General features: G+C 44.2%; 1 protein-coding gene across 1 annotated transcript in view; it reads right to left on the reverse strand.

Moving 5' to 3' along the window:
• Positions 1 to 5,731, reverse strand: part of KLHL14 (kelch like family member 14) — a gene marked incomplete at its 3' end in the record, with an annotated part of 64,479 nt that extends 58,748 nt beyond the window's left edge. The window contains exons 1-2 of the mRNA XM_083359171.1: positions 5,596 to 5,731; positions 3,484 to 4,485 (exon numbers count right to left, since the gene is read on the reverse strand). Of these exons, the coding sequence (XP_083215297.1) occupies positions 3,484 to 4,442 (959 nt within the window). The 5' untranslated portion in view covers positions 4,443 to 4,485; positions 5,596 to 5,731. The remainder of the gene's footprint in view (positions 1 to 3,483; positions 4,486 to 5,595) is intronic.
• Positions 5,732 to 12,099: the final 6,368 nt, after the last annotated feature.

Genomic DNA, 12,099 nt, shown 5'->3' on the forward strand with positions numbered 1-12,099 from the left:
ATAATTTAAAAGCAATGTAAAAAGTCATATTGAAAATAGCATAATTATTGACTCCGAACAAAAACAAAAATAGCTTTACAAAATACATTTATAAGCCTTAAAACAGTAGCATTTAAATCATCAGTTAGAGGGCAAACTAAACTGGGGATAATATTAGCTTAAAAAAATGAAAGGCAAAATTAAATACAAAACACGAATACACTAGAATTAACAGGAACACAAAAAGTTTTTGCTTTAAGTCAAAAAGGTTATAGGCACTAGACATGCCACCCTGGGGAGAGTAATTGAAAGCTCAAGATCTTCAACAGAATACATCCAGAGCAGTATTTTCCAAGATGGTCTTAAGAGTTTGGATACAGACAGTGAAGGGCAAAGACACATTCCAGCTTTTGATTGTTGGAACTAGTCCACCCTGCATACAACTATAATTACAGCATTTGGATGTAAGCATACAAATAAAAACATCATTTTTTCTAAAAAAAATATACATCTCATTTTAAAGTTTTAAATAATGAGAATGAAATGTACATATAAAGTTAACTCTTTACTGACTGAATACAGAACACCTAGCACTTTACACAGCTGCAATTTTTAGTATTTTCAGAATGAATTCCTATTAATTAAATGTCATTTTAACATAATCATGATCAAAAATATCAGTGTTTTCACATTGTTGCTTTCTTATATAACAGTTTAAAATAGCCAATTACTACAAATCCCAAAGCATCTATGTACTATGCACTACACAAGTAGTGTTTTAGAAACAAAGGTGTTATTTTAAGCAAATAAGGAATATGGTTACCAAATATGTTTAAGGCCTGAGACAGCCCTATTAAAGGAAATTGGAGTTTGCATTAAACGTTAGTTTAAGAGTGGATGCATTAATTCTGTTTCTTTACTCTTGAAAAGCAAGAAGTTATTTATGGCAATCCACTGTTCATCTCTCAGCACCCAAAACTATCAGAAGGTGGGAAAGAATCAGATTTACGTATTACTTCCCAATGCTTGCATTTTTTGTCATGTTAATTGACAATGTTATTATTTCCTCCAGAAATCAATAAAGGTACCTAAAAATCATCCACTGTGTTCATTTAACATAATTCACTATACTTTCATAACTTTTTTACACAAATTAAAATCTTACCTCTAATATTTACACATTTTCTAAAATATTTTTTAATGCTAAATTTTAAGAGCTTTTTATTTTTAAACATTTATGCCCTAGTTTTTCATTGTGTACCATTAAGACTCTTGAATCTTAAGAGCTCAATCACAGCTGTCACAAAAACCATATGGCATAAATTAAATATATATACATGTACACACACCCTTCTTTAGTGTATATGTACTTTTTTCTATGTCTTAGGATACATAAAAGAATAAATAACAGATGAAGTATGTGTGATAATTCAGCACAGTGGCATGGTTAGGCCTATTAACAATCAAAGTGATAAAGCTGAGTAATATTACCATTAAGATAAGAATATCAGAGTTAGTCAGAATAACATGGTTTTTTATATGACAGCAATTCCCTTGTTTTAATATTCTAAATATGTCCAAAGTTATTCTATATCCAATTCTGAATATATTTATTGATATAAAAAGTAATGCAATGCAAACCTATGCGTGTTTTCTTGAAAACAAATCTCATTGAATTTAATAGGGCTACTGTCCAGAAAACTGGATAGTAGATTCCATCCAGGATGAAGTAAGACGACAGCAAAGTAAGGCCAGTATCACTATTTCTGATACTTGTAAACATTCAGAAGTCACATCCTTCAAATGATATGGACCAATGAAGCTGGAAGGTATTTGCACTGAACCAAACTATCTGGTATCTCGGTAATCCACCTCAAGGAAAGACCCATCACGTCACAGGTGGTGCACAGAATTCAAGCTAAGGAAAGCACCACAATTTGCCACCATATGGGGAAGCTATTGAGCCCCCAAGATACTAAATAGTTCATAATACAGTTGGGCATTTTAAAAAAAGCCCTCAAGAAAGGAACATGATAAATTCTTCAGGTATCACTTACTGAAACTTTGTATAAGTTCTTCTACGCAAAGCAACAAAATACCCTTCAAAACACTACAAATCTATTCCCTGACCTATTATGTCAGAAAGTATTGCTTAGTATAGAAAAATGTAAGTCTTAAGATATATGCAAACTTTCAGATTGTTTACTTAATATGAAACATAATTTATATGTTCTGTTTATGTTGTAAATTTACGTCCTAAATTATCTGTTTAAAACGTTGTATGAGACACTTTCCACTGATATATTCACAGCTTTACTCACTTAAAGGGAAATTCTTGTGATGTCATAGGCATACTTCAATTTTCCCAACACAACAGGGATTATTTCATTTTCTCTAGTATTAGTATATACATAATTTGATTGTAAGATATAAACTCAGACCATAGCATTAAAATCTACTCCATTTCTAAATTTCTTTTTAAAATTTTAATTGCAAAATGTTAAACTGGATAAAAGGTAAAGTGACCATAATTAATTCTGTGTTCTGGTAATTAAACATAATATTTGCATGTGTTATTTTGGTGGTCACAGAAAACGAACCAGCAAAACACTAATTCTAAGTAGAAAAGGCCCAGAGAACCCAGGGAACTCATAATGGGATTTAAAACTAATGGTACCAAGGCATGGCTGCTTGCCCATCTAATTTTCTTCCCATATTGTATTTTTAAGAGATGTCTACTGAATTATCCAGCACATTTCACTTTCCCCTGTCACCAATCTTACTTGCTGTATTGTGCATAGCTCCTCTAAAACCAGTTGGATGGACGAGGCATTTTAACTCCATCTCACAATACAGAGTCTGAAGAACATGCTATTTAGGGGGGTCCCTCCCCTCTACTCTCTTTGCTCTCAAAAGGATGTTCTTCTTATACATCTTCTCCAATACTTCATTCTCCTGTTCTCCCAAATTAATAAGCCCTTAAAAGGAGGAGGACTCCATAACTTGCTTTATTCCAATACCCAAACAGCATCTCTTCCAGAAAAAGGGAGATAGGAATGCATTGGTAATCATTTTGTTTGTTCTTCAGAAACTTCTCAATGTGTTGCATTAAGGATAAGCTATTGTCAAAAATAGTACATTCTGACCCAATCCTGAAAACTTTCAACAATCAAACTCACCAAATAAAAAATTACAATTTTCAAAGGGAATTAACTAACAATTGCCCTGGTTGTTTCTTTTCTTTTTTTTTGCGACCTAAGTTATTATGTATCTGTTACTGTTGCCAGAATGTATTTTCTGCTGTTTTCTATTTTCCCACAATACCTATGGGAGGTACATACACCCCGCCCTTAACTCTACTCAGCAAGTCCCTCTCAGGCGCTCCCTTAACTGCTTAGAGCTGAAGCCAACTTTTGAACTTTACGTTTCATACATACTTAGTTAATGCCCTGTGAAACACTAGGTTTCTGCCGAATTCTGCCACCTCCCCCCTTTCTTTTTTACCTGCTGGCTAGACTTTGTCTGCAGTGCTGCCTAAAAGGCATCAGGTGGTAGTTCATGGCGTCCAGAAGTAGCTTCTGGCAGACTGGGTCCGTACGCATGAAATCCACCGACTGGACCCGCTCGACCAGCTCCGGGGCCGGGATGAGGGCGAAGCGTAGGCGCTTCATGAGATCCGGGGCGTACTGCATGCGGGTCTCCCGATCGTGCTCCAGCCACAGAACGGACATCTGGAAAAGCGCCAGCTCCGATTCAACCGGGGGAGGCAACGAGTCTAGCAGGGCGCGCATCTCCTCGAAGTTGAGCAGGAGCACGTCCTCCACCAGGTACTTGTTGGCCAGTTTCTTGGTCTCTTCGAGGCCGTGTAAGGCTGCGATCTTGCACACTTGCTTGTAGTTCTGGACGGAGATCTGGTCGTTGAGGAACTGCACGCACAGCTTGGTGACCTGCGGGATGTGCAGGATCTTGCTGACCGACAACACCTCCTCCACCGTATCCAGGGAGAGGGTCACGTTGGCCGTATACAGGTACTCGAGCACCAGTCGCAGTCCGATCCTCGAGCAGCCTTGCAACACCAGGTTGTTGATGGCCCTAGGGCTGGCCAACAGCTTGTCCTCCGGTGAGGAGGAAGGCGTGCCGGGCTCCTCCTGCTGCTGCTGCTGCTGCTCCTTCGGAAGCAGGCCGTCCTGAGCTCCCGGTCCAACGCCCAAGGGGTGATTAAGCCCGCTCCCCCCGCCGCCGCCGCCTCCCCCGCCTCCTCCACCGGCGGTGCTGGAGAAGAGCGATCGGAAGTACTGGGAGCAGGAGGCCAGCACGGCCTTGTGGCAATGGAACTGTTGGCCTTGGGCCGTCAGGGTCACGTCGCAAAAGAGCTGCTTCCTCCACAGCAGGTTGAGGCCGTGCAGCAGATTGTCGCTATGGCTGGGGTCGAAGGTAGACGTCCTGTCCCCGGACCGTGACATGGCGAGCAGCCTCAGCGCACCTGGCTGGAAACCCACCTCCGACCTGGGCAAAGAGGGGCAAGGCGGGGGTGGGGGGATAAGGAGAAACGAGCGGTTGGGAGGGGGCACACAGAGTAATCAACATGGAGCTTTACAGGCCCGGCTCGCCCGTCCGGCTTGCAAAAGCCGAGAGGCTCCCTATCCAGCCGTCCCCTCCCCCCCATCGCCGCAGCCTTCGGGCTGCATGACATTTTCTGCACCCCCCGCCAAGGGGCTTCGTCCTTCATCGGCAGGCGAGACGGGCTCCCTCCCCAAAGTGGGTGGGGGGGGGGGTTTGCGGGCAACTACTTTCTTTCCGCCTAGAAACCGAGGCGCGCGCGCGCGCCACTTGCGAGCAGGCTGCCGTCGAATTTGCAACGGGGCATTTCCCGTGCAGGGGGAGGGGAAAGGCGGAAGGTGGGCGGGGGGGGGGGAAAGAGAGAGAGAGAGAGAGAGAGAGAAGAGTTTGGGAGTGGTTGTTCCGTAAGCTGTGAAAGCTCGCAGGACGGTTACCCGATGACCCAACGGGAAGGAAAGGAAAAAGAAGGCACCCCGTCCTTCCAAAGTCCAGAGCCAGGCCATCACTTGAGCCAAGCTGACTGAGCTGCCCCCTTCGCATGCCCCTCCCCCTTTCTCCCCCCCCCCAAACTGCGCCTTTCCCGCTTTTGCAAGCCGCTGTTTCTGCAGAGCGAGAGACGTTTCGCCTCGAAGCAGTACGTGAAAAGAGGGAGGGGAAGGTCCTTCGGTGCCGAGCCAGGGGGAGCGCAGCCGCGGGCCCCGAACTCTTGGCCAGACCTTCTCCCGCCTGCTGCGTTACACCGGGCGAGGGGCAGGCCAGCCGCCTCTGCCTCCGGTGCTAATTTTGCCCGGGCTGGGTTTCCCCGGGGTGAGAAGCGGCGGGGCTTTTAACTCGGGCAACTCTGGGAAGTTCGGGGCGGGCGGGGAGGGGGAGGGAAACCAGCTCGGAGGGCCTGGGAGCTACTGGGGAAAAAAGGAGGAGGAAAATAACAGGCGGGAAAGTCTCCCTGCGCCTCGAGAAAGCGGGAGCCAGAGCGCCCCTGCCAAAGTCGCCAGGCTCCTTTGAGGGCGGAGGCGAATGAAAAAGACGAGCCTTAAAAAGCCCTGCCGGTTGCACCTGCTAGTGGCGAGGGGAAAAGCGACCCGCGGTGGCTTTAGCCCGCCTCGGAGAGAGTGGAGCCCGCCACAGCACAGCAAATGCCGCCGCCGCCGCCTCTCCTCTGCAGGATTCCAGCGAGGACTGCTACTTCCATTGTACCGTCCCCTTTTTTTTCCGGCAGTGCTTGCACTCCGCGCTTTCTCCTACGACCGGAGGAGTCCTCTTCCCCGGCTACTTTCCTTCCCTCCCAGCAGTCAGGTTTTAAGAACCCTCCGAGAGCCTCTCCCTTTAAGTGGATCTGGTCATTCCTCTCCTCCATCCACATTTACACACCTCCCATTCTCCCTCCCCCTTTTTTTTTTCCTCCTCTGGCCATTTCTTACAATTCGAGTTTATTCTCCAAAGACGTGTGTGAAACACAAGTGCCCCCTCCGTACTTCTCGTCCACAGAAATCGCGCGCATACACACACACACACGCATACACCCGTCTTCACGACAATAAACAAGCCACAAGAAAATACAGCCAAGACGGTTAGACCGAAGGCCAGAAACTTACCTGCTTCACAACCAGCTGCCAAAGTAAAGGTTCACTTAAGCTCACCCCCCCCCAAAAAAATTTCAATTGTCCTTCCTTTTTAAAGGTTTGATTGCTCCTTCAAAACAAAAACAAAAACCTTCTTGTTCCCAATTCCAAGCAGTCACTCTTTACAATTTATTTTGTCGTACATCATTTGATCATCGTGAATTAGCAACAGCAAGAAAATGTAGGAGAGGGAGAAGGGGAGAGAGAAAGAGAGAAAGCGCGCAGAGCTTTCTGCAAGAGAAGAAGAAGAAAAAATGTACGTGTGACAAATTATGCTACCAAGAAACAACACATCATTATCCTTGGGCCTGGGGCTCAGTGAGTCGTAACGAGAGTAATAGGAAATCCACGGTTGGGGAGAGAAACGGTCGTGCATGGCCAGTGGAGAGAGACCATACAGGGGGATGGATGCTGGAGAGACTCGCAAAATTATGGCTCAAGGCTATTGTAAAAATTGTCGAGCGTAAATGACTGCGATTTCAAACATCTTTGGAAGAAAGAAGGGGAGAAAGCGACCCCCCCCCTTCCTCTGCCTCTCTCGTCTCTCTCTCTCTCTCTCTCTATAAAGAACCGTCAAGTTTTAGTGCGCATTGCTAATTAGTCAATTTCTCTCTGCCTTCACAGGCTGGCGACTTTGCTGCTGAGCTGAAACTGCTAATTTCTGTGACCAGCTTTTTTTCTTAGCTGTGATCTGGATGAATGAGTAGCTGTCTCACAGAGATGACAAAAATAAACTCTAATCCCCCCAAAAAAATTTCCACTACATCTTTCTCATGCATAGATTTATGATCTTCAGGCACCAAGTGCAATATGCAAACTTTGGTGCCTGTACAATATGCTCCTAGAGTCATACTAGCCATTATTTTTTTCTGCCCCCTCCCTTGTGATGGAAACTCTGATCTAGGTATAAGAGATATTGCCACCCTCTTAACTCTATGTTATTAGCTTGACAGGGTACATCCTCGTTCATGCATCTGTGAAAGGAAAAGATGGAGGAATAGAGGTAAAATGAGGCTAGTGCATAGTATTGGTACTATAACTATTCCATTTTAATAGTTCATCTGTGCCATCTGAGATTTATGCCCTTGTTTGAAAGCATATTTTCTCTTATCATTTTGTCTGGCTAGACAACTGTCTCTGTACTTCACTGTCAGCTGAACAGATAACAGATCAGAAGTCACTTTTATTATCATATTAGCATATTGTCAGATTTCTTTTGGAGTCTAGAGACTGCAGTGCAGGAGATGACTTGAAAAGTAGGGAGATGGCTATTCTTTAACTCAGGGCTTTTCAACCTTTTCACCCATTGTACCACTTTTAGGACAAGGCAATATCCGAGTACCACCAGTCACCCAGCAAGGTGTCAAAACCTTGACCAAAAAAAAAAAGGAAAAATGAATTCGCTTAGTGACTGTTCAAAGTTACAACGGCACTGGAAAAAGTGAATTATGACCATTTTTCACACTTATGACTGTTGCAGCATCCCCAGGGTCATGTGATTTACATTTGGATGCTTGGCAACTGATTCATACTTATTCAGTGTCCCAGGGTCATGTGATCAATGGCCAGGGGGCGTGGCCAGCTCATCACTCAGGTTGCGGGGTGCCTGTGGGAGGGAAATGTATGGGTCTCTGGTGGAGGGGAGTGGGACTGGGATGGGTGCCTTCCCTCTCTCCCATTGTCCCTTCTTTCCTTCTCTCTCCTTTTGTCCCTTCCCTCCCTCCCTCCCTCCCTCCCATTGTCCCATGCTATGCCGCCCAGATCCCAGCCTGGTTTTGGCAGGTAGTGGCACATTCTCATCCACATGGAGCGGCCGGGTGAAGTAAACCACTGACATCATGGCCCTGCCTATGCATGCGCAGAGGCAGAGGCGAGCACATGCGCCTCAGCCTCTGCACGTGCATAGGCAGGGCGGGGATGTCACCGGTTCACCTCCTGTTTTCAGACACATACGTTATGAACCGGCTACTTCTCCCAGTCATTTTTCCCCTACCGGAGCCCAGTGTTTGAGCCAGGTTCCCCAATCCTCTCTGTGTACATCATTCTTCCCATAGCTCTCCCCAGCACTGTCGAGTGATACCCATTTCTGGCTGCATTGCTACCGTTCTTAAGTTACATTTGCACCCGTCCGAAGGAAGAGGGCGACGCTTTCCTCCCTACTCCAAAGGAAGGGAGACAAACCCGCATTGCCACCAAGTCATCTTTCCTTCGAGCGAAGTAATCTCCGGACCCAACTTTGAGACTGTTTCAGCCTGAAGCAGAGAGTCGGAGAGCTATGTCACTCTCGCCGTTTGGACCCTCTACTTTTACACCCCGGTAGTAGCCTTCCAAACCTCCGATATCTAACAGAAGGGGAAACCCATTGCAAAGGCGCATCTCGCAGAGTCCGTTGCCAAGCGATGCCTGCGCTCCTCTGTGGAAAAAGAAGCGCTGCATTTCCCGCCAGTGCAGGCAGCCCAGGTCCTGTGAGAGACCAAGTGGGAACGAAGCAGCCCTCAGGTCTGCGCTGCAGAAAAGCCGCAAGCACCGTTGTCTCTTGGGCTCCTGCCTAGCTCACTTGCGGAAAATAGGCTGCTTGCTAAGTGAGCCGGGCAGGAGCCTGGGAGCAGCTGAACCACGCTCAGAAGTCACGCTCAGAAATGCTGATCCTGGGCTCCTGCCCAGCTTACTTAGCAAGCAGCTTATTTTCTACAAGCAAATGAGCTGGGCAGGAGCCTGGGATCAGGGTTTCTGAGCACGGCTCAGCTGATTCTGGGCTCTTGCCCTGCTCACTTGCTTGCAGAAAATAGGCTGCTTGCTAAGTGAAGCCCCAGGATCAGTGGGCTACCCGGCACTGATCCTGGGGCTTCACTTAGCAAACAGTATGTTTTCTGCAAGCAAGCTGGGCAGGAGCCGTTCGCTTGCTAGCCCTTCCCCCCAAACACACCACTTACTCACCCTTCCTCGCTGCTCCGCTAGCTGTTCCTCTGAAAACAGGCCAGTCTGCCCCTTTTATACCTTTTCTTCTCTCTGCCCTCCTCCTTTTCCGGGTGCACCAGAAGCTCCAATTAGCATGTTGCCACAGATCGTGGGGATTCTGGCAAGCTCTGCAGCTCCAGCTGATCTCCAGGTCTGTGCGGCTCCATTTTGACTCCCTCCCTCCCCCCTATAATTAGCCAGGCTGGGTTCGCGTACCACCAGCCAGGGGCTCACGTACCACTGGTGGTACGCATACCACCGGTTGAAAAGCCCTGCTTTAACCAAAGAAAGCCTTTCAACTTTTCTCTTGATCTGGAGACAGTTAAGCTCCTTGCTGAGGAACATTTCTTTTTCCCTTAGTTGCTTTATAGTTGGCTGGGGATATTTTGGGCTATTCCTTCTTTGAACAGGAACTCAAGCAGAGGACAGGGTCTCCACAATTGATCTCATGATACCTTACATTCCCAGATTTACAGCTCTGTGGTCAAATTTCCAGTCTCTGCAAAAGAAAATACAACCTTGAAGTTAAAAGGAAGCTGAAGATCAGCAATTCAGAGGAAGTTGGGAATAAAAAATCTTAAGAATTTGAAGCAAGATTTTTAGATGAGAAGATATCCTTATTTTCTTATTTTGCAGATGATGCAAAAGTATGTGCTGAGAGGAGGAAACCAGCTGGAAGTTGAATTATAAAGAAAGCGGGTAGACCCTGTTTGTGATGAGGTCACTAATACCATAAAAATACTGCTGATGTCAAATGATTCAAATTACTGTACACATTTTGTAATATAATTTACATCTTGCTTTCTCTAAAATGGCTCCTGTTAAAACATCCAATGTTTTGGGTTAATTGCAGTGACAATTTTGGCCTTAGTCAAGATCAGCCTTTGCCAGCCTGCTGCCAGGCATCTATGCTGAACTATAGTTTCCACCCAGTATAACCTGATAAATACACCACTTGCTGGCTCAGGAATTCTGGGAGTTGAAGTCCACGAGTCATAAAAGCCAAGGTTGCCTAGCCCTGGTCTAGTGTGTCTATACAGAAGCACAACCCCCCCTTTTTTTCATAAGACCAAATCTGACACATTTGCTATTGCTTGCCATATTGTGTCAAATTAAGAGCATAAAGTGCTACTTATTAAGATGTTTACCACTTCTACAGCAAAAGTGATAGATGGTCATTTTAGTGGTAAACTTAATTGTATTCAAAAATTCTAATACTGGAAAATATTTAATTTTCAAAGAGATGTGCAAGCTATAGTAAATCCTTTACTGTATTCTTGCTGTTATGAAATCGTAGCACTACCTTTTGGGAAAATGAGTTATTGCTTGTGAGTTCACCATATATTCTATGGAAATAGAGAATATATACATACATACATACATACATACATACACATACATACATACATACATACATATATATATATAAGTGTAAATTTTTAGATTTACACAAATACATGAGCTGTCACTGTTGTGACTACTGCCTGTCGATGGCCTTGGGTTAGGCTGAAACAGGAAATAAAGATTTGTCCCATGTTTGGGGCCTAGCAAGGTAATCTAAATAGTTAACAAGCATTTAACATATATATATATATATATATATATATATATATATATATATATATATATATATATATATATATATATATATATATATATCCATCCTAGATATGCAAATTATGTATGTATCTATAATATATGTGTAAGGTATGTATAATGTATAGATTTCCATTTTTCAGGTTATAGAACAGCACAGGTAATTTTTTGCACTAAGAAGCAGGATATTATCACTGTCATTCTACTGAATGGGGTCAATTTTTAATTTGATTTTGGAGGTTTGTGGGTTTGCTTGTTTGTCATTTTTCTTGATTCTGGCTGGAAAAATGGAGATATCTTTTTATCTTGATTTTTCACCACATTCCAGCAATTTAATCTAAATATCCACTAAATGCTACTGTAATTCTTTTATACTCAATAACTATTCACCAAGAGAACAAAGAATGTAGAGAATTTCTCTCATTTCCAACAGTTGCTCCATTACTTCCACTCGTGTGGATACATAACTAAAAACAGATGCTAACCATCATAGGTTTGGCTGCAAATGTTTTGTTCTGGAGGGCAACATCTTCAGTGTGCCAAACAGGAAGAAAGCTATCAAAAGACATGATCCACTATCTCTCGTGTCTGTCCATGAAGACTCAGAAGGACACAAGCTTGATCTAACTGGGACCACAGATGTAAACCAAGCAAAATCAAGGAGAGAAAGCGAATTCCTCAAAGACTGGTTCTCCACCAATAAGTCAATAAACAGACACATTGACATCGGCCCAATCTACCAATCACTGAGAATGAAAGAACTACTTCAACTGCAATCCCGAAGGCAGCATTTAAAATGAACAAACAGGCACCCTACCACACAGTAAAAATCAACAACCCCCCACCCCAAGAAATTGGACTACGTCTCAACAACAACAGCCAGCCAACCAAACGACCCAAAACCAGACCATGACACAGAGGCAACCAAACGAACAAACACCATTTGTATCAAACACATGATACATAAACACCAAGGACTATGGCCCAGCAACAACAACCAGCCAATCAAACAGCCGGAAACCAGACCATGACTCAGAAACATCCGGACAAATCACACCGGACCAATTTACATCACACAAAAAGTTATTTAAAGGCCAATGCTCTGACAGATGAGCACAATTCAAAGCGCACTGAAGATGTCCTCCCGAATGGATACAAAATATTTGCAGCCAAATCACCAGGCTCGGAGATCAAACAATAGCCCAATTACCAACCTGAGCTACTAATACTTAAACACAACTCAGCCATCATAAGTGTCTTTTCTGCTAAGAAATATAAGGTTTTATATCGCACTTGCGCAATTACTGTTGTTAACACTATTATGTTTACAAGTCAGGTTACATTTACTTTGATATACACTGTCTCTCATCTGCAGTGTAAATGG

Source organism: Vipera ursinii (genome assembly GCF_947247035.1).
Source record: "Vipera ursinii genome assembly, chromosome: 3".
Taxonomy (NCBI): Eukaryota; Metazoa; Chordata; class Lepidosauria; order Squamata; family Viperidae; genus Vipera; species Vipera ursinii.